The sequence below is a fragment of the Callorhinus ursinus genome, unplaced genomic scaffold (assembly GCF_003265705.2).
Source record: "Callorhinus ursinus isolate GAN/ISIS: 27379988/994484 unplaced genomic scaffold, GSC_fseal_2.0 scaffold38, whole genome shotgun sequence".
Lineage (NCBI taxonomy): Eukaryota > Metazoa > Chordata > Mammalia > Carnivora > Otariidae > Callorhinus > Callorhinus ursinus.
The window spans coordinates 14,759,459-14,780,437 of NW_027397100.1; the positions used below are offsets into that span (position 1 = coordinate 14,759,459).

Here is a 20,979-nt window from a genome sequence, read left to right on the forward strand (position 1 = left end):
TAAAATAATCTCAGGGCGCCTGGGGGGCTCAGTCGTTAAGCGTCTGCCTTCGGCTCAGGTCATGATCCCAGGGTCCTGGGATCGAGCCCCGCATCGGGCTCCCTGCTCGGCGGGAGGCCTGCTTCTCCCTCTCCCACTTCCCCTGCTGTGTTCCCTCTCGCTCTGTCTCTCTCTCTGTCAAATAAATAAAATCGTTAAGAAAAAATAATCTCAGATGTTATTCATAGTGTGTAAGGCAGACAGGCGCTGCGGGAGAGCGTTCGAGGGACTTGCTGAGAAGGTGCAGTGTGTCCCAGTGGAGAAGTGGGTGAGAGGGAGCTGGCAGGGCAAGAGCTCGGGAAAGGCATTCCTGGCCTGGAACTGCATCTGCAAAGGCTCTGAAAGGAGAACCAGCTGGGCAGGGGGACAGAAAGCAGGTGCAGGGAGGAGGTCTGAAAGGAGACAGGGGCAGGCCAGGTCAAGAGGGCTGTTCTGAGTCCCCGAAGGCCAATGGAAAGATGTGAGCTGGAAGGGGATGGGATCTGATTTGGTTTCTTCCCAGCTTTCCTGAGATACAACTGACATGTAACATTGTGTCAGCTCAAGGGGCACAAAGCCTCCTTCGATGAGTCAATACATGTATATATCCTACAGTGTTTGACCAGTACCTTAGTTAACACCACCTCCCGTAGTTACGTAGTTACGTAGTTACCTACGTGTGTGTGAGACATAGTACCTTGGGGAGAACATGTAAGATCTGCTCTCTCAGCAGCTTTCAAGTATATAATACAGAGTTTTTAACTGTACTCACCACATTGTACTTTCACTTCCCAGGACTTCTTTCTTTTAATGACTGGAAGTTCATACCCTTTGAGCAACATCTCCCCATTTTCCCCTCAGCCCCTAACAACCACCATTCTACTCCGTTTCTGTGAATTCAATCTTTTTAAGATTCCTCATATAAGTGAAATCACAAGTGGTCTTTCTCTGTCTGAATTTTTTCACTTAGCATAATGCCCTCCAAGTCCGTCCATGTTGTTGCAAATGGCAGGGTTTCCTTCTTCTTCTTTTTTTTTTATAGCTGAGTATTATTCCATCCTATCTATCATCTATCTATCATCTATCTATCTATCATCTATCTATCTATCATCTATCTATCATCTATCATCTATCTATCTATCATCTATCTATCGATCATCTATCATCTATCTATCATCTATCTATCATCTATCTATCTCACATTTTCTTTACTTATTCATTAGTTGCTGGACACTTAGGTTTTTCCATGTCTTGGCTCTTGTAAATAATGCTGCCATGAACACTGGGGTGCAGATATCTTTGAGATACTGATATCATTTTCTTCGGACATACACCCAGAGGTGGGATAGCTGGATCCTATGCTAGTTCTATTTTTAATAGAATAGGACCCTCCATACTGTTTTCCATAGTGGATGCACCAATTTATAATTCCACCAGCGGCACCCAAAGGTTCCTTTTTCTCCACATCCATGCCAGCATTTGGTCTCTCTTGTCTTTCTGATAATAGACATTCCAACAGGTGTGAGGTGCTATCTTGTTGTGGTTTTGATTTGCAGTTCCCTGACGATGAGTGATATTGCACACCTTTTCATGTACTTGTTGGCCACCTGTATGTCTTCTTTGGAAAAAAGTCTGTTCAAATACTTTGCCTATTCTTTTTATTATTATGTTATGTTAATCACCATACATTACATCATTAGTTTTTGATGTAGTGATCCATGATTCATTGTTTGCGTATAACACCCAGTGCTCCATGCAGAACGTGCCCTCTTTAATACCCATCACCAGGCTAACCCATCCCCCCTACCCCCCTCCCCTCTAGAACCCTCAGTTTGTTTCTCAGAGTCCATCGTCTCTCATGGTTCGTCTCCCCCTCCGATTCCACCCCCTTCATTCTTCTCCTCCTGCTATCTTCTTCTTCTTCTTCTTCTTCTTCTTCTTCTTCTTCTTCTTCTTCTTCTTCTTTTAACATATAATGTATTCTTTGTTTCAGAAGTACAGGTCTGTGATTCAACAGTCTTGCACAATTCACAGCGCTCACCATAGCACATACCCTCCCCAGGGTCCATCACCCAGCCACCCCATCCCTCCCACCCCCACCACGCCAGCAACCCTCAGTTTGTTTCCTGAGATTAGGAATTCCTCATATCAGTGAGGTCATAGGATACATGTTCTGCCTATTTTTTAACTGGAGTTTTTGTTTGCTGTTGAGTTGTATGAGTTCTTTATATATTTTGGGTATTAACCCCTTATCAGATACGTGTTTGCAAATATTTTCTCCCATTCCGTACATTGCCTTTTATTTTATTATTTTGAATTCCAGTGTAGTTAACATACAGTGTAATACTAGTTTCAGGTGCACAGTGTAGTGATTCGACACTTCCATCCATCACCCTGGGCTCATCACAAGCGCCCTCCTTCATCCCCATCATCTCTCTCCCCGTCCCGCCACCCACCTCCCTTCTGATAACCATCAGTTTGTTCTCTCTCTATAGTTAAGAGTCTGTTTCTTGGTTTATCTCTCTCTCTTTTTTTTCCTTTGCTCATTTGTTTTGTTTCTTAAATTCTGGAGTGAATACGAGTGATATCATATGGTATTTGTCTTTCTCTGACTTATTTCGCTTAGCATTATACTCCTATATTCTCTAGTTACACCCATGTTGTTGCGAAACAGCAAGATTTCTTTCTTTTTTATGGCGGAATAATATTCCATTGTATATATATACCACTTCTTCTTTATCTGTTCATCTATTGATGGACACTTGGGCTATTGCCTTTTTATTTTGTTGATTTTCTCTTTTGTTTTGTAGGAGCTTTTTAGTTTGATGCAATCCCACTTGTTGATTTTTGCTTTTGTTGCCATATCTAAAGAATCATTGCCGAGACCAATATCAAGGAGTTTCCCCCTATGTTTTCTTCTAGGGGTTTTATGGTTTCAAGTCCTAGGTTTAAGTCTAATCAATTTCGAGCTAATTTTTGTGAGTGATGTAACATAGTGGCCCGATTTCATGCTTTTGCATGTGAATATCCCGTTTTCCCAACACCATTTGTTGAAAAGACAATGGGATTTCCCCACCGAGTATTCTTTGTCAAATGTCATTTGGCCATATATGCATGGGTTTATTTCTGGGTTCCTGATTGTTTTTGTACCAGTACCATACAGTTTTGATTACTGTAGTTTTGTAATGCTGGTTTATATTTTAAAAGAAGGAGGACGGATAGGGGGAGAGAAGGTAGGAGTGGCCTGGGGTCTGACGCAGCCTCCAGGCAGAGATGGGTCAGCTGAGCCCATCTCATGCCCAGCCCTGGTGTGAGGGGCCTGAGCATGTGCTGAGCATGGGTCTGGGTTGTGGGCCTGGGACTTCTGGTGTCTGTGGGTGTCTGGACCTGTGGGATGGGCCCCAACAAGAGGGAAAGGGAGGCGGGGTTTGGGCAGTGGCTGGGGGCTCATTTGCATTTGATTTACACGTGGAGTGGAGGGGTCAAGTTGAAAGCTGGAAAGGCCTGCACCAGTCCCTTGGGTGGAGGGTCTTGGGTGTTAGGACGGACAAAGATTCTGTCTCCAGGCTACGACCTTCCTGTTCAGGAGGGGCCCTATTTCTCCACCTGCCTCTGGCCTGGCCCTGCCATCTGGGGTTGGGACACTAGGAGGACAAAGGCCCCTCACTCTCTGAACCCTTTTCCCCTATAGAATCCCATCTGTTAGGCTCAGCCTCTGACCTGGGACAGCTCCCTTAGCTCAGGCCCAAGAGTGCAGAGGGGACAGCCCCCTAACCCTAAGGGGGACCCAAGCCTCTCCCCGCAGCCTCTGCCATCTGTTCTGGGCAGCGCTAGCTTATCCTGCTTCTGCCACCTGCTTATGTGATCCCGGCCAGTCAGCTCCCCTCCCGCTCCCCCTCCGGGCCTTGGTTTCCCCATGTGTCACATGCAGACGTGGGATTGGGTTGCTTTTCCAAAAAGGAGTGACTTGTGTCTCACTCTTGTAATTGCTGCTGTATCCATAATCCACCTGTTCTATTAGTGACTTCAAGTTTTTAAAGGGAACACGCACTCCTTTGCTTAAACGGATTTAATTTGAAAAGACATTTCATACTATCTCTGTGAGTGGAAATTCAGTATCACTTGCCATCATTAGAAAAATTCTGGGGAGAAAAAATAACAGAATGGGACTAGGACGATGTGATTAAATTCTAGTCTTGCTTCAAGTGAAAGAAGCCCGACACATTTATATGATATTGCAGAAAAGACAAAACTGTCGAGAAAGAAGGCAGATGAGTGGCCATCAGAGTGAGGGGTGGGAAGTGTCCCGGGTGCTGGAAATGTCTCCCCTGTTGCGGGGGCAAGTGTATACATTTGTCAAAAATCAGGGAAGTGGACCCTTGAAGTTGGTGAATTTTGTTTTCTTTAAATTTCCTTTAACAAGACAAGTTTTTATAAAGAAACAAATAAGAATTCCAGTTTGGCTCTGAGTCTGGGCCCCTCTCGTGGGGAAAATTAGTGTGTATAAGGAGAGGCTAACTAACCGAGGAACAGCAAACTAAGGCTAGAAAAAATGAAAGCCTCGAAGAGAAGACAACTCTCACTCGGGAACTGCACTTACAAGAGCCACTGGCCTTGTGTGGCAAAAAGCGGTTTAAATTAATTCAAACTCAATAAAATTTAAAATTCAGGGTATGAGTCACATTTCAAACAGCTAGTGGCCACTCTACCGGGCAAACACAGAACATTTCATCCTCACGGAGAGTCTTGGTAGACATCGCTGCCCTAAAGGATTTATTTGATGCATATAATTTACAACTGTCATGCCTCATCTCCCACTTTGGGAAACGCTTGGTTTGATCTAAGCTCGCTCTGTGAAAGCCACCACCTCTTGCCACGTTGGGTGATGACCGGAAGACCATTTTACTTACATGGTCTAAGAGCAGAGTGTGGTGGGCATCTGGAGTTTTAGATTGTGGGGATTCTAAGGATTTGACGACCTCAGGATTAAAAAATTCTGGGCTATTCAGATTTGAAATTTGTCCCTGCTCCCGGGGCTGGAGGGTTTGGAAGTGGAGAGCTAAGGGTTTTGCGGGCATCATCTTGGGGACTGACTCAAGGTAACTCCTTCCAATGCAGGTGCAGTTATGTCCATTAAAGACAAAGCGGCCGAAAGTCCAGCGTTTAAGGAACTTTCAAGTCTGGCAGCAGCTGGGTGGTAGGAGTGGGATTGGAACCCTGACTGGCTGACCCCAGAATTCCTGATCTTGGTCTTGAACTGCTGCTTTGTATCTTTAAATTCTAAACGCCTCCCTGTGGCCTAGAGCAATTTCACATCAGTCTTTTCCTGTCCATTCATTCTAGCCATTGGCCTTTTGGCTCAAATATACCAAACCCATTCTCGCCCCAGGACCTTTGCACACGTTTTCCCTCTCAGCCTTTCTCTAGATTTCCACATGGCTGTCTCTTTTTTTTTATTCTCCCCTTCTCTCTTTTTTTTTTTAAGAGGGGTGAGCAGAGGTAGAGGGAGAGAGAGAATCTCAAGCAGGCTCCATGCCCAACAGGAACCCAACACATCTCTTGACTTGAACTGAAATCAAGAATCGGCTGCTTAGGCAACTGAGCCCACCCCTGCCTCTTTTTTATGCTTCAGGCCTCACCTCAGAGAAGCCTCCCTGACCATAAAGCAGCCTCCTTTCCATCACGCCCATCGCCTTACTCTGCTTTATTTTTATTTATAACATGTCTCACTTGTTGATTCAGTTACTCCCCTATTGTTCTGTTTCCCTCACCAGAATGTGACTCTCTCTTCCTAATAATTGACACAGACCATGGGCTCAGAAAATATTTGTTGAATGAGTAAACACATCCTGAAACCAACCAAGAGGAGGTGAAGGGGGGAGGTCTGCAGGGGTGAGTGCAACTTGCACAGTGCTCTCTCCAAACTGGAGGCTGCTGTCTCCTAATTGTCAGGCAGAAAGCCAAGGCTCAGAAAATGAGAGGCAGAGGAATGCCCAGCCCAAGCAGTAGCTCAGTGATAACAGCCCCGCTGGAGAGCCCTATGTTTCTGCTCCCTGCGCCCTGCCTCAGGTGGCACACCGTGCGACTGTCCAGGAGGCCAGATGGGTGCTATCACCACATTTACTTACCTGATACGAAGTCTGCAGACTGTGAGGTCAGCGGACGTGCCAGCCACAGGCCAGTTTGGCCCAGGGGAGCCCAGATGAGAGATGCCTCACCAGTGTGAGTTTCCTGAGCTAGAAGCTGATAGGAGGCCCATGCCCCCCACGGGGTTTTGACCTTGGCTGCACGTGGGAACCTGATGCCTGCATCCCTCTCCCAGAGGTTCAGATGTAGCTGCAACCTGGACATTGGGATTTGCAAAAGTCCCTAGGTATTATCTACTGCTGAGTAACAAATCATCACAAAACTTGGTGGCTTCAGACAACAATAACCCTTTCCCCCCCACCCCCCATCTCTCTTACAGTTTCTGTTGGATAAGAACCGAGGAGGGGCTTAGCTTGGCAGTTCTGTCTCAGAACCTCTCATGAGGCCTCACCTGAAGGCTTGACAGGCTGCCTCCCCTGGGACCAGAGAGTTCACACCCAGGAACTGCCCTTGGTCTCTAGTTCACCCCAGTGCCTGCCTCTCAAACCACCTCAAGGCCTCCAGAGGGCCAGGTTCCACCTGTCAAAACAAAATACAGCCATGGGGGGTGGGGTGGGGTGGGGCACAGAAGATAGGGAGCTAGTATCTGAGGCTAATTTCATCTCAGTTTCGAGTTGAGTGGAAAAAACATTGCCAAGGTCAGGGTGCTGGAGGGGGCACTGAAGTAGCTGCAAGCCTGCGGATGGGGCGAGATGTTATTGTTGCTCCCATGCTGGGTCAGGACGAGACCATAAGGACTGCCTAGCTCCCTTTTATCTGGGCACTCTAATGACAGCTTGGCACCTTCTTATTCTTGTGGGCTCTCCCTCTGCACTCCCACGTGGTGGGAGAGGGCAAGGAGTGGGAGGATTTTAATCACTGTGAGCTGGTACCAGGGGCTTAGCAAATCCTCGAAGACAGGGAGCATTGCCAATATGCTGGGGGCTTGTGAAAATGTTCAGAGTTCTAGAATCTGAGTGTGCCCAAATTAGGTCTCTTCATGTGGCCTGATTTGGAGTCCAGGGGAAGTTCCCTCTGCCCTCTGTCTGCCTAAGGGAATATGGCTCAGGATTTTTGTATTATCCTGTTTGTTTTAAGCTCTAGGGCGTGTAGGGCAGAGGCAAGTTTTGAAGACACAAGGGTCAGCAGGACCTTTATCCAAGCATCTCAAATATCTCCCAACCCCTGATTAAAGTTGTACATCTCAGAGAAGAATCCAACCATGACACCACTGTTGTCATTCCCATTTTAATGACAGGGAAGCTAAGGTCTGGCCCGCTCCCTAGCAGTATGCTCTCAGGGTCATATGCTTCTGTATTTAAACCTTACTCTGTTAAAACCACCATCTCCTTCCATTCCAACGTTGCCTCATCTCAGATGATGTTGGAGTGGGTATGAGCATTTGGGGGGTTTGGCTAAGGGGACCTTGACATTTAGTGTGGGTTTAGTGGTTTTATTTACGTCGTTTCCAGTCACTTTTGTGAAAAGTTATTACCAACTGGTGATGACTTCCAGGAATACTCCTACCTAGCACACTGACGTGGGTTGTGACATCAGCCACTACTCACACTGTCACATGAAAGTGCAGGGTCAGAGGTCATATCTCAGTATAGAAGTATGAATGGCTTTACAGTGCCCAGTGCTGCCAGTCTGTGGTAGAGGAGAGGTATGAAATGTATACATCGAGCCAGAACAAGCTTGTCTGTGAAAATTATTATGGAGGTATGCCAATTATTGAATTCACAGAAATAATGTTGTTTTTCTGGATTTTGCAATATTTGTGGAATTTGCCATTTGTTGAGGTTTCTTTTATCTTTCTAGCCAGATAACACTTTATTACCTAATATTATATTTGTCATTTTGTAGTTCTTTTCTTAAACAAATCTCCCTAAATTGTGTAAGCCTGAGGAAGTGCACCGTCTGGATCTGCCCCTGCTCAGTTTTCTCTGTGTCTTTTACCATCACAGGATCCTTTTTGCCTTGTCCTCACTGCTCCTGCCAACAGGGGGCATACAGAGCAACATAACAGAACGGCCCAGAGGACTCCTGCTGCATCCTGACAAACCTTAGTGTTTTCATTCATAAAATGAGAATAATAATAGAATCTCTCCCCCCACATAGTAATGAAGTCAAGTGAGAAAATACATGTAAAGTCTTGAGAAGCCTGGTCTAGCAGAGGGCACAGTTAGCGCCACATCTGATACTTCGCTGGTCCTCACGGATATAGTCAGACTCCCTGTTTATGACGGTATCTACTCTGATTTGATTGGTGCCCATGCCGGAACGTGCAATCATTGTTAGCTGTTGATATGTTATTAGTCCCTCTCCCACACCGGACCAAGGTATGTATATAGTAAGTGCTCAATCATTGACAATCCAATCAAAGAATGAAAGTCACCATCTGGATTAGAAAACAGAGGTTGACTCCAAATTCAACAATGCCCTAGGCCCAAACAGTGACTCATAGCTATGAAATTTCCTCATCTCAAAGGGTACTTAGAGTTAACTTATTCTGATCCTTTTTAAAACTGTGTTTTTTTTTTTCTTGACATATTTAAGTGTTGGAAATTGGAAAATCCACAAAAGCACAGAAAAGAAATGAACTGCTATTATAAATGGTTATACACAAATACATTGAAGTTACAATTATGCATTTAATACATAGTTGTGTGTACATAATGCTTTGAAACATACTTTTAAAAAGCGTTCTTTACATTTTCCTCATACTTTAAATATCTTTAACTACATCATTTTTAATGACTGCATAACATTTCTCATCAGGAAGTGGGGATAATTAAATGTACCTATCTCAAAGAGTTATGCCATGAGCAGTGACAAGAGTTATGTCATGTGAAGCTACCTGGCATGTAAAAAGCTCAATAAACTTAGCTCTTCCTCAGGATGGATTTATATAACCAATCTTCTTTTGCTGAGCATTGGAGTTATTTCCATTATCTTTCGATGGTAAATAACGCTGGGCTATATTAATCTTTGTTCATATCTTTGGTCATTTCCTTAGTAAAGTTCAGGACTGCTGGGTATGCACATTTTACAATTTCCCACTGTTCAGTTAGAGGAAGAGAGAGGGAAAGGGGCTAGCCCGGGCTCATACAGCGAGCTGCAGAGTCGGAACTGGAAACTAGCTGGGGACCCTAAATGGTGAGTCATCCTGTTGGGGACCAGAGAAAGTCCTGGTCAAGGGAAAAACCTAGGCTCCTGAGCTGCGGCGGCGCGGGAAGAACAGGCCAGCGGGGCTGAGCGGGGGCTGAGCTGGGCGCCGGGGCGGGGCGCTCACTAGCTGGGCAGAAGCTAAGCGGTCGCCTGGCAACCCGGGCGGCGCGGCGTTCGAACGGAAGCGAGGAACCAATCAGGATGTCCGGGGCAAACCATTCCGGCGACGGGGGGGGGGGGGGAAGCGACGAGCTCACTTCCCCTTCCTCTGCGCCCCTGGGACCTCCGCTCTGGTGGGGGCCTTGGGACAGTCAGGTGGCCCCGTCCATCTCGGGTGCGCACAGGAGCTCCGAAGAGGCCCCTGCGGGTCCCCAGCAGTTCCGAGCCGCGTTGGGCGCGGCCATTCCCAGCCCGGGTCCGAGCTGTCAGCCTCTCCAAGACCCGCACCGGAGGAGCCAGGACTCGCCTAGCGCGGGCTCCAGGTGAGGGGGCGGGTGGTCTGGGGCGCGAGCCCGGGTCTGGGGAGCTCCGTTCACCGAGCGCCTTCTGTAGGCGTCCTCCCCGCGTCCTACGTGCGGGGAGGCGGTGGTACCCCATTTCACTGAGGAGAACGCTGAGGGGCGGAGAGGCAAGTGTCCTAGCCCAGCGAGGTCTGCCGGAGAATCCAATTCAGGTCTTTCAGCTCCACCTCGAAGTCTCTGGGTAGATCTAGATTTGTCTTGAGAGGCCCAGACACGCAACTGGTGGCCAGCTTCTCAGCCTCTTAGACGCAAGGGTGCTAAGCCCAGGAGCCCTGGCTGGATCATTTCCCTCCGGCCGCGCTCCCGCACCGTCCTCTGGGTGCCCCTTCTGGGCAGCTGTCTTCTCTTCTCCAGAACGCCACAGGTTGGACTCAGGCTCGTTTGGGGTCCTTCTGCCCACGGGGTCCTGACAGCAGTGCTGTCTCTCTCAGAGGGCTGCTCTGGGGGAATCTGGCAGGACGGACATTAATGGGCTAGATGCTAGGTGGGCAGCAGGTGCTCTGGCCCTTGGAGCCGCTTTTAGATTCTTGGGAATCTGCCCCAGGTTGGGGGAATGGGTAGAGGCAGCCACTCAACCTGAAGCCACTAAGTGTCATCAGAGACTTTGGAGTTGAGGATGGGGCGCAACCCCTCCGGCTGGAGCATCTGACCTAGACCAGGCCCTGCCTTCTGGGGATGCTCTGGGAACTCAGAAAGAAAATAAGCCTTTCATTTATTCTTTCAACAAATATTTATTGACTTCATATGCCCTGCCCTCCCCCTTGTCTATTTTGTTTCTCCCGCTGGCATTTACCCATCTGATGTCCTATGTATTTCACTTATTAGGGAGTTGATTATCTTCCTCAACTGGAATGTGATAGGAGGAGGGGCAGAGGGAGAGGGGAGCCCAACCCCGGGGAAGGGGGTGCGATCCCAGGACCGTGAGATCATGACCTGAGCAGAAACCAAGACTCAGTTGCTCAACCGACTGGGCCACGCAGGTGGTTGACAGTTCTTCACTATTTGCTGTGTGTTCTGCTGGTGGAGATCAACTCACATAGCCTCTGTGGAACACAATACAGTGTCTCTGTCACGATCACAAGCACGTCCCCAGCCCAGCTGTCTCACTTCTTGGCAACACGATGTAGGTGCAGTGACGTCGCAGGGTGGTTTGTAATAGGGCAGGTCTGGACGTACACTAAGTGGTCATCAGCAGGGGCTGACAGCTCTTTATGTACTGATGTGCCTCCACGTATATTATTGAACAACCTATATTATTAAGTATATTAATAACATTAGAATTAATAATATATTAACATTATTGAAACAACATGTATTTTATTGAGTAAAAAGCAAGGTGAAAACAGTACACACGTGTTGCCATACTTGTAAAAAAATAGAAAGAATTTATGCCCATTATTCCTTGTATCTGCCTAAAATCTCCCCAGAAGGACACACAATTGGCTGGTTATAGTGGCGCCCGCAGGGAGGGCAACTGGGTGGCTGGGGACAGGAGTGGGAAGGAGTTTATTTTTACTTCATTCTCTTTCTAGTTTTTGAATTTTGAGTCACAGGCATATAGCACCTGGTTCAAAAATTATATATATGTAAATCATTACAGATTATATATTTAGTCATAAGACCACTGCCTTGTCTGTGATCTGTCCTTGGCTTGCCATGTGACTTTGGGCAAGTTTCTTCACATCTCCGGGCCAAGATCAGATGGTGAGCTCAGGCCTGGGAAGAAGGCAGTCCGGGACAGGAAGTGAACTTGCCGGTGAGTCCGCCCCAACCTCCACCTTCCCCATCCCTGTGAGCCGGGCCCTTCCCTGAGGCGATGCATGCGGTCTCTCTGTGTCTCCACTGCAAGTCCCTCTGTCCTCATTTTGCAACTTCAGGTACAAACCGAGGCACAGATAATTGGGTTGGCGGAATCGGGCTGTCCATTGGCTGATAGGAGACCAGTGCTTCAGGCGCCTGTGCCCACAGCCCTCCTTCAGCCCACTGAGATGTGTGCAGGGGTGCCCTGGGCAAGGCTGACCGCAGGCAATCCAGGGCATGAGTGTCTGGGGAGACTCCAGAAATAGCATGGGGCCTGGCGTGGCCCTGGAGGATGCCCAGCTGGGTGTCTCTGACCCGGACAGCTGGGCTGAAATCGAGCTGGGCTGCCCTATTGGCTGGCCCCCCCTGCTGCCTGGAGCCTTCCTGATCCTCCTCTGGGGCAGGTGAGGGCCTCCCTGTCTCCACCCAAGTCAGGGCCTGGCTTCTACTGAACAGAAAGAGAGAAACAGGTGGAAAGAAGGGGTGGGGTGGGGGTACAGAATGTCATGAAAATTCTAAACACCGAAACCACACCTCTTGCCCCCTCAGCGAAGAATAAACAATCACTAACACCTCCTGAGCACTTACTGTGTGCCAAGTTACTTTATAAGCATGCACTCATTTAATTCCCTCAATTCTATGATGTCAGGTAGTTACCGCTGCTATTTTTTCCACCTTACAAAGGGAAACCGAATGCAAGAGAGGTTTAGCAACTTGGACCAGGTCATCCAGAGCAGGAATGCGAATCTGGGGGTTCTGACTCCAGACTCTGGACTCTCTTTTTCTTTTTTTTGGAAAAATATATACAACGTAAAATTGAGCATTTTATCCATTTGTAAGGTAGAGTTCAGTGGCATGAAGTATATTTACACTGTACACAAACCTCACCACCATCCACCTCCAGAACTTCTTCATCTTCCTAAATGGGAACTCTGTACCCATTAAACACCAGCTCCCCATTTTCTCTTCCCCCCAGTCCCTGGAAAGCACCTTTCTACTTTCTGTCTCTGTGGATTTGACTGCTCTGGGTACCTCATGTAAATGAAATCATATAATATTTGCCCTTTTTTTCTCAATATTTATCCTTCTGCGTCTGACTTATTTCATTTAGTGTAATGTTTTCAAGGTTCACCCGTATTGTGCCAGGTGCCAGAACCTCCTTGCTGATAAAGGCTAAATAATATTCCATCCTCTGTTCATCTGTCCATCTGTCTATGGACACTTGGTTGCTTCCACCTTTGGGCTATCGTGAATAATACTACTATGAACATTGGGGTACGATATCTGTTCAAGTCCTTGGTTTCAGTTCTTTTGTGTATATACCCACGAGTAGGGTTGCTGGGTCCTATGGTAATGCCTTTTAAATTTTTCCTAAGTGCTATACTGTTTCCACCGTGGCCGCGCTACCTTATATTCCCACCCACAGGGCACAAGGGTTCCAGTTTCTTCATATCCTCACCAACACTTGATTTTTCTTTTTTTGTGGTTTTTGGTTTTTTTTTTTCCTCGCTTGCTTATTGTGATATTGGTTATCTTGATGGATGTGACATGTTATCTCACCGTGGTTTGGATTTATGTGTCCCTAATGACGCATGACGCTGAGCATCTCTCCATGTGCCTATTGGCCATTTGTACACTTTTTTTGAAGAAACGTGTGTTGAAGTGGCCCTGCGTGCTTAGATTTGTAAACTCTGAGAGAAGTGGGTCAACATTCTGGGTGGTGAAGTCCTCACCCAGGAGCTGGGCACCTCAGAGTCACATTCTGGTGGCATTTGTCACGCACAGGCTGGGAGAGAGGCACTGTTACAGGTCCTGTTTTACAGTTGGGGAAACCGAGGCCTGCAAAAGTTGACTATCTTACCCAAGGTCTCATAGCTAATCACGGGCAGAGCTGGATTTGAACCCCAGTAGGCTGGTCCCAGAGTCCATGCTTCAGAGGTGGCTGTGAGGCTGGAGTGGGGAAGGGCACTGTAGGAGCAGACCCCTCATGTGCAAAGATGTGGACGTGATGTCTCCAGGGAAAAAATGGCTCATCTAGGGGTGACTTGAGGCTGGAGGGGAGTGGAGAGAGAGGAGGGAGAACCCCTGGGGTGGGACTGGGGGTTGGGAGGAGGCTTGGTGCTGAAGGGCCTTGGTCTTTGAGGTGGCCTGGGTTCCAGTCCTGGCACTTAGTCATTGGTGTGCCCTGCACACACCTGTGTGCTTGGTCCCTGGAGGATGAAAATAAAGAAATAGGAAACGAGTGATTGATAAGTGAATATCTAAAATGACAGCGTGGGATGAATGTGTGGAAGGGAACAACCAGGTGAGAGAGTTGGCAGGAGCCTCAGGGTAGTCAGGGAGGCCTCTCTGAGGAGGTGAGACCTGAAGGAGGTGCGCTAAGAGGTTCTAAGCAGAGAACAGATGGTACAAAGGCCCTGAGGCAGGAAAGACCTTGGAATGTTCAGGAACAGCAGGGAGGGCTTTGTGGCTGGGGCAGAAAAGCCTGGAGATGAGGTGGGAGTGGAGGGCAGGGACTGGATCCTGGAAGGCCTGAGGACCAAGTGGAGAGTTTGGGACTTATTCTAAGGTGATCTGGAGCCATAAGAGATCTAATTTCTGTTGGGAAAATATTGCCATCTTGCTCCCATTTTACAGCTGAGGAATCTGAGACCGCAGCCCACAGCCAGGAATGCTTCCTAAGGTGGTTTCTCCCTCTGGGGCCCAGAGAGGGAGGCTAGAGAGTCTTTTGGTGAGTGGTTCCTGGGTTCACATCCTGGCTCTGCCATTTACCAGCTACGTGACCTCTGGCAAGGGGCCCCACCTCTCTGTGCCTCAGTTTTCTCAACTGTCAACTGAGCGTAATAGGAGTACCTCAGGGTGAGTGTGAGGATTCAGTGAGTCAACATATATAAAGAGCTTAGAACAGTGACAAGTACAGAGAAAGCACTTAGAACATTTCTTCCCTGTTATATTATGAAAATGTTATTGTTTCCTGCTTTTACTACTATTATTGCCTAACTGAGCCCTCCCCCCATCTTCTCCCCTGCCCCCCCCCCCATTGTTGCCTCAGTAGAGGGCCAGGCAGAGGGACCCAGCAGGACACTGTGGGGAAGGATGGTCTTTAGGCTGGCCTCCCTCATTCCCCTAAAATCAGGCTCCAGGGCCTGGAGGAGGCCTCAGAGCTGACTCACTCCCAGGGGGAGGAGAGTTGTTTTCTGAGTCACTTCCTGTCCCCTCATAGCCCTCCATCCCAATCTGGGTGCAGCCCCCACTGGGCACAGACATGCACCTGGGCCCTCTTTGGCTTCCCCTGGGCTCAGACCCGACGCTAGTGGGCACTTCCTTCTCTGGGCCTCAGGATCCCAATGGAAACGCCTAATCAAGTGTGCCACCTGAAGTGACATGATAGGGCTTGGGTTGGCAGAGGAGACAATCATGTCCCTCCCAAGGATTCCTTCCTGCAGTGTTGCAGTCTTCTCATCTGTAAAATGGGGATTAAATAGTTCCTCCCCTATGGGGGGCGGGGACGTCCAGAGACTTATATAAATACAGTGCCTAGAACTCCAAAATTCCAGTTATTCTTACTACTGTTGTTGCCGTTTTTACGAAATGTTCACAGCTTGCACAGGGTTTCTGTAGGCACTCTCAGACGGTAAGAACTCACACTGACCTGGCCTGGAAGGTGAGACTCTTATCACTTGGCAGAATGGAGGGCCAGAGGGGTCCAGCAACGTGCTCAGGGACACACAGGTAGAAAGGGTGGCACTCAGGCTTGGTCTAGAGGGAAAGTGCCCAGATCGGACTCCTCAGGGTGACTTTGGGCAACTGGCTCAGCCTGTCTCAGCCTCAGGATTCCATTAGTCAAATGCGGATAATAATAGAGTTTACCTCATAGGGGTTGTTGGGAAGATTAAAATGGGTTAATTAAAACCAGGAACCGCACTTTCTCGTGCCTGGCACAGTCGACATTAACGCGGGCATTGCGGCTGTGGGGGAGGGGGCCTCGGTTTTGCCATCTCCAAGGGTGCCCTTGCAGGCCGCGGGAACTGCGGGTGTGGCCGGTGCGGCTGTGAGGTGGGCGGCCCCGGCTCGCGGGACCCCTTCCTGGGGTAGGTCGGGCGGCTGCGACCAGGTCTCCGCGCCGAGGCGAGCCCACTGCCGGCGCGCCAGGGCTCAGGTTCCCGCCCCTGCCCGGCTTTCGTTCTTCCCTTTCGGGTAATACCTGGGCCGGCGGGTTCACCTGCCGGGGGCCGGGCGCCGGAAGTTGCGCAAACGCGTGTTACCTGAGCTCCAGGTGGGCCGGGCCGGAGGAGCGATCTGTAGCGGCGCGCGCGCAGCCAGGTATGTGCGGGCGGGTGGCGCCGGGCCAGGGTAGGGGGCTGCCCGGCCAGCCCTCCCTTCTCGGGAAGGCGGGGACAGGGCAGGGGCCCGCCTTCCCGTCCGGAAGAATCCTGCCGTCAGCCCCCCAGCTTAAGAGCCAGGTCGACCCCGGCTCAGAGAGGGGCGGCGAGCGGCCAGAGTCACACAGCGCGCCGGCGGGCTCGCGGCCTCCTCCGCCGCTGGGAGTCTTCAAGATTGCCCCGAAGGGGGTTAGGGCAGAAGCCAGAGCGAGCATCTGAGCTCCCCCAACCCCTAAGGCTGTCTCCAGGGAAGCAGGTGGGAAGGGGCGTATGGTGACAAGGAGAAAGGCTCACGGTTGCCGCTCTGGGGGCCATTTGTGGGTAGCGTTTGAAATACGTGGGTGGGGCGTTGGCGATGAGAGGAGGCCTCAGAGAGGACGAGTCCCACCCGGGGACTGGGACCCCGGCTTTAACTCGCAGGAGCCTCCACACCTCCGTTTGCCCACCTGTGAAATGGGGCTCATCAGATCAGTTTAGGATTAGCTTCTATCACGTGCCTCCTTTGTCTGCGGCTCCGACTCCGGCGGTCCTGAGCGTGCTTAGAGACCCCGCCGGGGTGGGGGTGGGCGCGATCTGGGAGTTGGGTCGTCAGAGTCATGATAAAAACCCAGAGCCCAGTTCTTGGAGCGCAGCCTTTTGGTCAGGTGCTGCGAAAGTCCTCGACCTGTTTTATCTATCCATCCTCCAGGAGACCTGGAGGCTCAGGTCTATTTTTAACCGCATTTCAGATAAGGAACCCGAGTGTGTAAGAGGCGCAGCTGCTGGAGCGAGGCGCACAGCGGGCAGGTGGGCGAGCTGGCCAGCGGCCCCCAAGCCGGGTTTGGCTCCTTGTGTGTGTCCGGGCCGCGGGGGGAGCCCCTGTGGCCAGCAGGTCGGTCCGAGGGCGCGGGGTTTCTGCCCTGGCCCTGCCCATCTGACCTCCTTCCCTCTGTTTCCCCGGATGGTGCCCGGGAGGGAATCGCCGCCGCCAACGGGTTGGACTGGTTTGGTAGGCGGAGGCCCCAGGGGTGGGGCAGAGTCTAGTTACCTCGGCAGGGCTCAGCAGGGCTGCCTTTCCTGTCAGACCCTTCTTGCCTCAGGTCTCCTGGGGGTCGTCCCAGTGGGGCAGCCTTACTTTCCCATCTACTCCATCTCTTCTACCTTGGGAACAGCTCTGGCTCTGGGCTGACAGCTCCCAAGGTTCTCTTAACTTGCCATTGCTGCCCCTGCAGAGTTCTCAGACTGGGGGCTAGATTGAAGTGGGGAGAGCAGATCTGTTTGCAGACGTGTTTGTTTGCTCCATCCATGCATGTTTTAAAAATTATTATTGGCGGATATGCTGAGATTTAAGAATCTAGAGTGTTCATGCCCATCTGGATTTCCAGCTTCCTAACACATTCCATAACCTACCACCTTGGACCCATATGTCTGCAGTGGGTTGAATGTGTCTCTCTCTGGTTTATCCAAGGTCTTTCTGTTCACATTTCGCCCCCATGGACACTCTAATTCAATAACAGTTTATTGAATACCTATTATGTGTCGAAAGCAATGTCCCAAAACAGATTCAGTGAGCAAAACCGACAAACTCCCTGCCTTCATGGAGCCGATATTTTAGGGGAATCAGAAGAACAGAGTGTAAAATGACATAAACATAATAGATGAGTGAATTAGGCCTCATAGGAATTTGTGTCTTATTTATCAGCTCTGGGACCTAGGATGGTCACTTCTCTAGTTTCAGTTTCTCCAACTATAAAATGAGATGACAGTGACCCTTCTCACAGGCTTGTTGGAGGATTCCAGAAGAGGATGGTGTCAAATGTCTAGCACACAGTAGGGATCCCTGCCTTCCTACCCCGATGCAGACTCTCCTCCTGTCATTCTGGGTGACCACGTGGGACTGTCCAGTATAGCTTTCGGCTATGGATGGACATCTCTGATCTGCACTGTCTGCTCTAGTGACCAGTATAGTGGCTGTTGAGCACTTGAAATGTGGCTAGTGTGATTGAGGAACTGAAGTGTAAGTTTTCATTTAATTTAAAGCTAAGTTGAGTACCCATATGTGGCTAGTGGCCATTAAATTAGACAACACAGGTGTAGATGACAAGGACTTTACCTAGATCAAGTCCTCCTCTCTCATTTTACAGAAGAGAAGTTTCAGGACTTGGTCGGTAGGTTTTCTTCTGGCCCATCCCTGGGAGAGTTGGCTGGGGACACTTTGTGTCTTTAGCCCTTTCTTGGAAAAAGGATCAGGGCTGGCCTGATGCTTAGGTGATCCTGTGGACACTTGTGCACCTGGGTGTGGGCCCCCTTGTCTATGGATGCCCATCCTCTGGCTGTTGGCAGATCCAGGGTCTGCTGGATGCTCTCAAGCAGGGTTGTGTGATTGTGGGCTTTTCTGGCTTCTCTTGGAACAGCATAGCTCAGGGCTGACATTTCTAGCTGACAGGCATCCTTGGATCATTGTGGGCCTGGCATTGAAGTCCCATACTGGAAGCTGATGAGTGTCTGGACTTCACTGGAGTGGGGGCTGGAGATTTTCTACACTCCTCCTCCACCAGCTTTACTGCTATGCCTGGGGCCTGGCATGTCTAGACGGGTGAATAGCACTGGACAGCTTCCTGCCTGGGTGGGTAAGGGTGGGAGGTGGTAGCAGGTTCTCTGGGGACAGTCCAGGTAGCGTGTGGGGTTGGAGCCCTTTCCCTGGGTCACCAGGTGCACCAGCACCTCCCCCCTTGGAAGTAAGGGGGCAGAGCCACTAACTTGGTGGGTTGGCTTAATCGTTGAGCTCCCTATCTGCAAAATAGAGCTGTTAAGGGGACCCATTGAGGTTAAGCTGGCTGGTGCCCAGCATATGGCCTGGAGCCCACTTTGCTTCCTTTAAAGCGTGCCTTGCCCTGTCTTTTCTGCCCGGGCTGCTCACGTCTTTGGCACTTTTTTATTTTCTCTCTGCCGCAGCTGGGCCTGGTCCTCTGAGAAGGAGGCGGGGTGTGGGTGGAGTCACAGGCCCAACAGTGGTGGCCTTCTGTCTGCTGATTGGCTCCCTTTGAACCAGGGGCGTGGCTATTACCTTTTAATAGGAAAGGCGTCTTCAGCCCCTTTCAGTCTTGGCTGAGCCTTTGTCTGAGCGAGTTCAGCCTCTTTTCTTTCCTCCCCTGTAGCCGTTGCCAGCATCCAGCTGCCAACTTTCTGCCTGGATCTGTCTCCTCGTTTCTCCGGTCTCCTCAGACCGAAGCCCTTGGGGTATGTAACAGCCATGCCTGTGGACACACTGACTCCGGGAGCCCGGGACACCTCTGCCTTACCTTTCCGCCTGCGGACCAAAGTCCCCGGCTACCTGCTACGGAGGCCAGCAGATGGTGGAGCCCGGAAACCTAGTGCTGTGGAGCGCCTGGAGGCGGACAAGGCCAAGTACGTCAAGAGCCTGCATGTGGCCAACACCCGCCAGGAACCTGTGCAGCCCCTGCTGTCCAAACAGCCACTCTTCAGCCCTGGGACTCGTCGCACAGTGCTCACACCTAGCCGCCGAGCCCTGCCTGGCCCTGGCCGCCGGCCCCAGCTGGACCTGGACATCCTTAGCAGCCTCATAGACTTGTGTGATAGTCCTGCGTCCCCTGCCGAGGCCAGCCGTACCCCTGGACGGACCGAAGGAGCCCACCAGGTGCCCCCAGCCACCCCTCCACGCCCGCCACCCAGTACGGCTGCTGTCCGCCGAGTGGATGTCCGTCCCCTGCCCACCTCACCTGCCCGGCCCTGCCCATCGCCAGGCACTGCCACCGCATCCAGCCCAGCCCGGCCCCCAGGTTTGCAGCGCTCCAAGTCAGATTTGAGTGAGCGCTTCTCCAGAGCAGCAGCTGACCTGGAGCGATTTTTTAACTTCTGCGGCCTGGACCCGGAGGAGGCCCGGGGGTTGGGTGTGGCCCACCTGGCTCGGGCCAGCTCAGACATCGTCTCACTGGCCGGGCCCAGTGCTGGGCCCGGCAGCTCTGAGGGGGACTGCTCGCGCCGCAGCTCTGCCACTGTTGAGGAGCGGGCCCGGGAGCGCGTCCCCTATGGTGTGTCGGTGGTGGAGCGCAACGCCCGTGTGATCAAGTGGCTGTACGGGTTGCGGCAGGCGCGGGATGCCCCAGCAGCTGAGGGCTAGGCCTCCGCTGGACTCGGCATTTGCCACAGGACAGATCTGAGAGAGGCAACTGGCCCCTTGACCTCTTCTGCATCCATCCCCTGGCTTGGGGCAGACCCGAGGCTGCTGCCTTGTGTGAACTTGGTATGGAGGCAGAGGCTCAGAGGCTGGACCAGCATCCGTCTGGCAAGAACTGACCCTGGAGAGAGTTGCCTTTTGACCTTGGGCCACCCACTACCCCTCACGTGTAGGGGTTTTGACATGAGTCCTGCCTGGTTCTTCTCGTGGGTTTGGATTTGGGGCCCTTAGCCTTCTCCACTGAGAGTGAGGGGCCAGAGGATCTCACTAGGCCTACCTAGTGGTTCTGTTTCCTTCTTCCTTGGCCTCTAACCTTTGCTGACTTCCTCTTCCTTTCCCAGTGGGTCCTGGTTCCCTGGGAACTTGCTCTGGGTGGAGGCAGGGCCTTGGCAGCCTGGCCTAGGTGGGTAGACTACAGGAGGGACTGGTGGGAGTCTGAACTGCTCTGACTTCCCTCCCTTTGGTTAATAAACACAAATGCTTGTTTTTCGAGGGTTGGGTCATCAGACTCTTCTGTGTTCACAAGGGGAAGGGGAGGGAGACATCTTAGGGTGGGGCTTTCAGAACTCCATAATTGTTCATCCCAGGATCTGGGAGAGGGGCATGAGGTCAGTGTTTGGCCCAGCCTGAGACTTGAGACCTGAGAGGGGATTCTCATAACCCCCCCGGCTGGCCTGCAGGTGTCCTTCATAGAGGAGGAAACTGGGTCTGGCCACAGAGTGAATCTGGATAGAGCCGGTACTGAGGTCTTTCCCCTGCATCAGGAAGGGGAGCTTGCAGGGGA

The 20,979-nt window shown here is 50.8% G+C and overlaps 1 protein-coding gene across 3 annotated transcripts in view; it reads left to right on the forward strand.

Annotated features, from left to right (window-relative positions):
- The window catches only part of FAM110A (family with sequence similarity 110 member A), a 118,727-nt gene extending 98,040 nt beyond the window's left edge, over positions 1–20,687 (forward strand). The window contains exons 1-2 of one of the 3 annotated variants that reach the window (XM_025876764.2): positions 9,664–9,797; positions 19,156–20,687. In XM_025876764.2, the coding sequence (XP_025732549.2) occupies positions 19,251–20,138 (888 nt within the window). In that variant the 5' untranslated portion in view covers positions 9,664–9,797; positions 19,156–19,250 and the 3' untranslated portion in view covers positions 20,139–20,687. Of the gene's footprint in view, positions 9,798–11,353; positions 11,593–15,910; positions 15,960–19,155 lie in introns of those variants that run through there. The other 2 variants (XM_073880613.1, XM_073880614.1) reach the window with 2 other exon arrangements.
- The last annotated feature ends 292 nt before the right edge of the window (positions 20,688–20,979 follow it).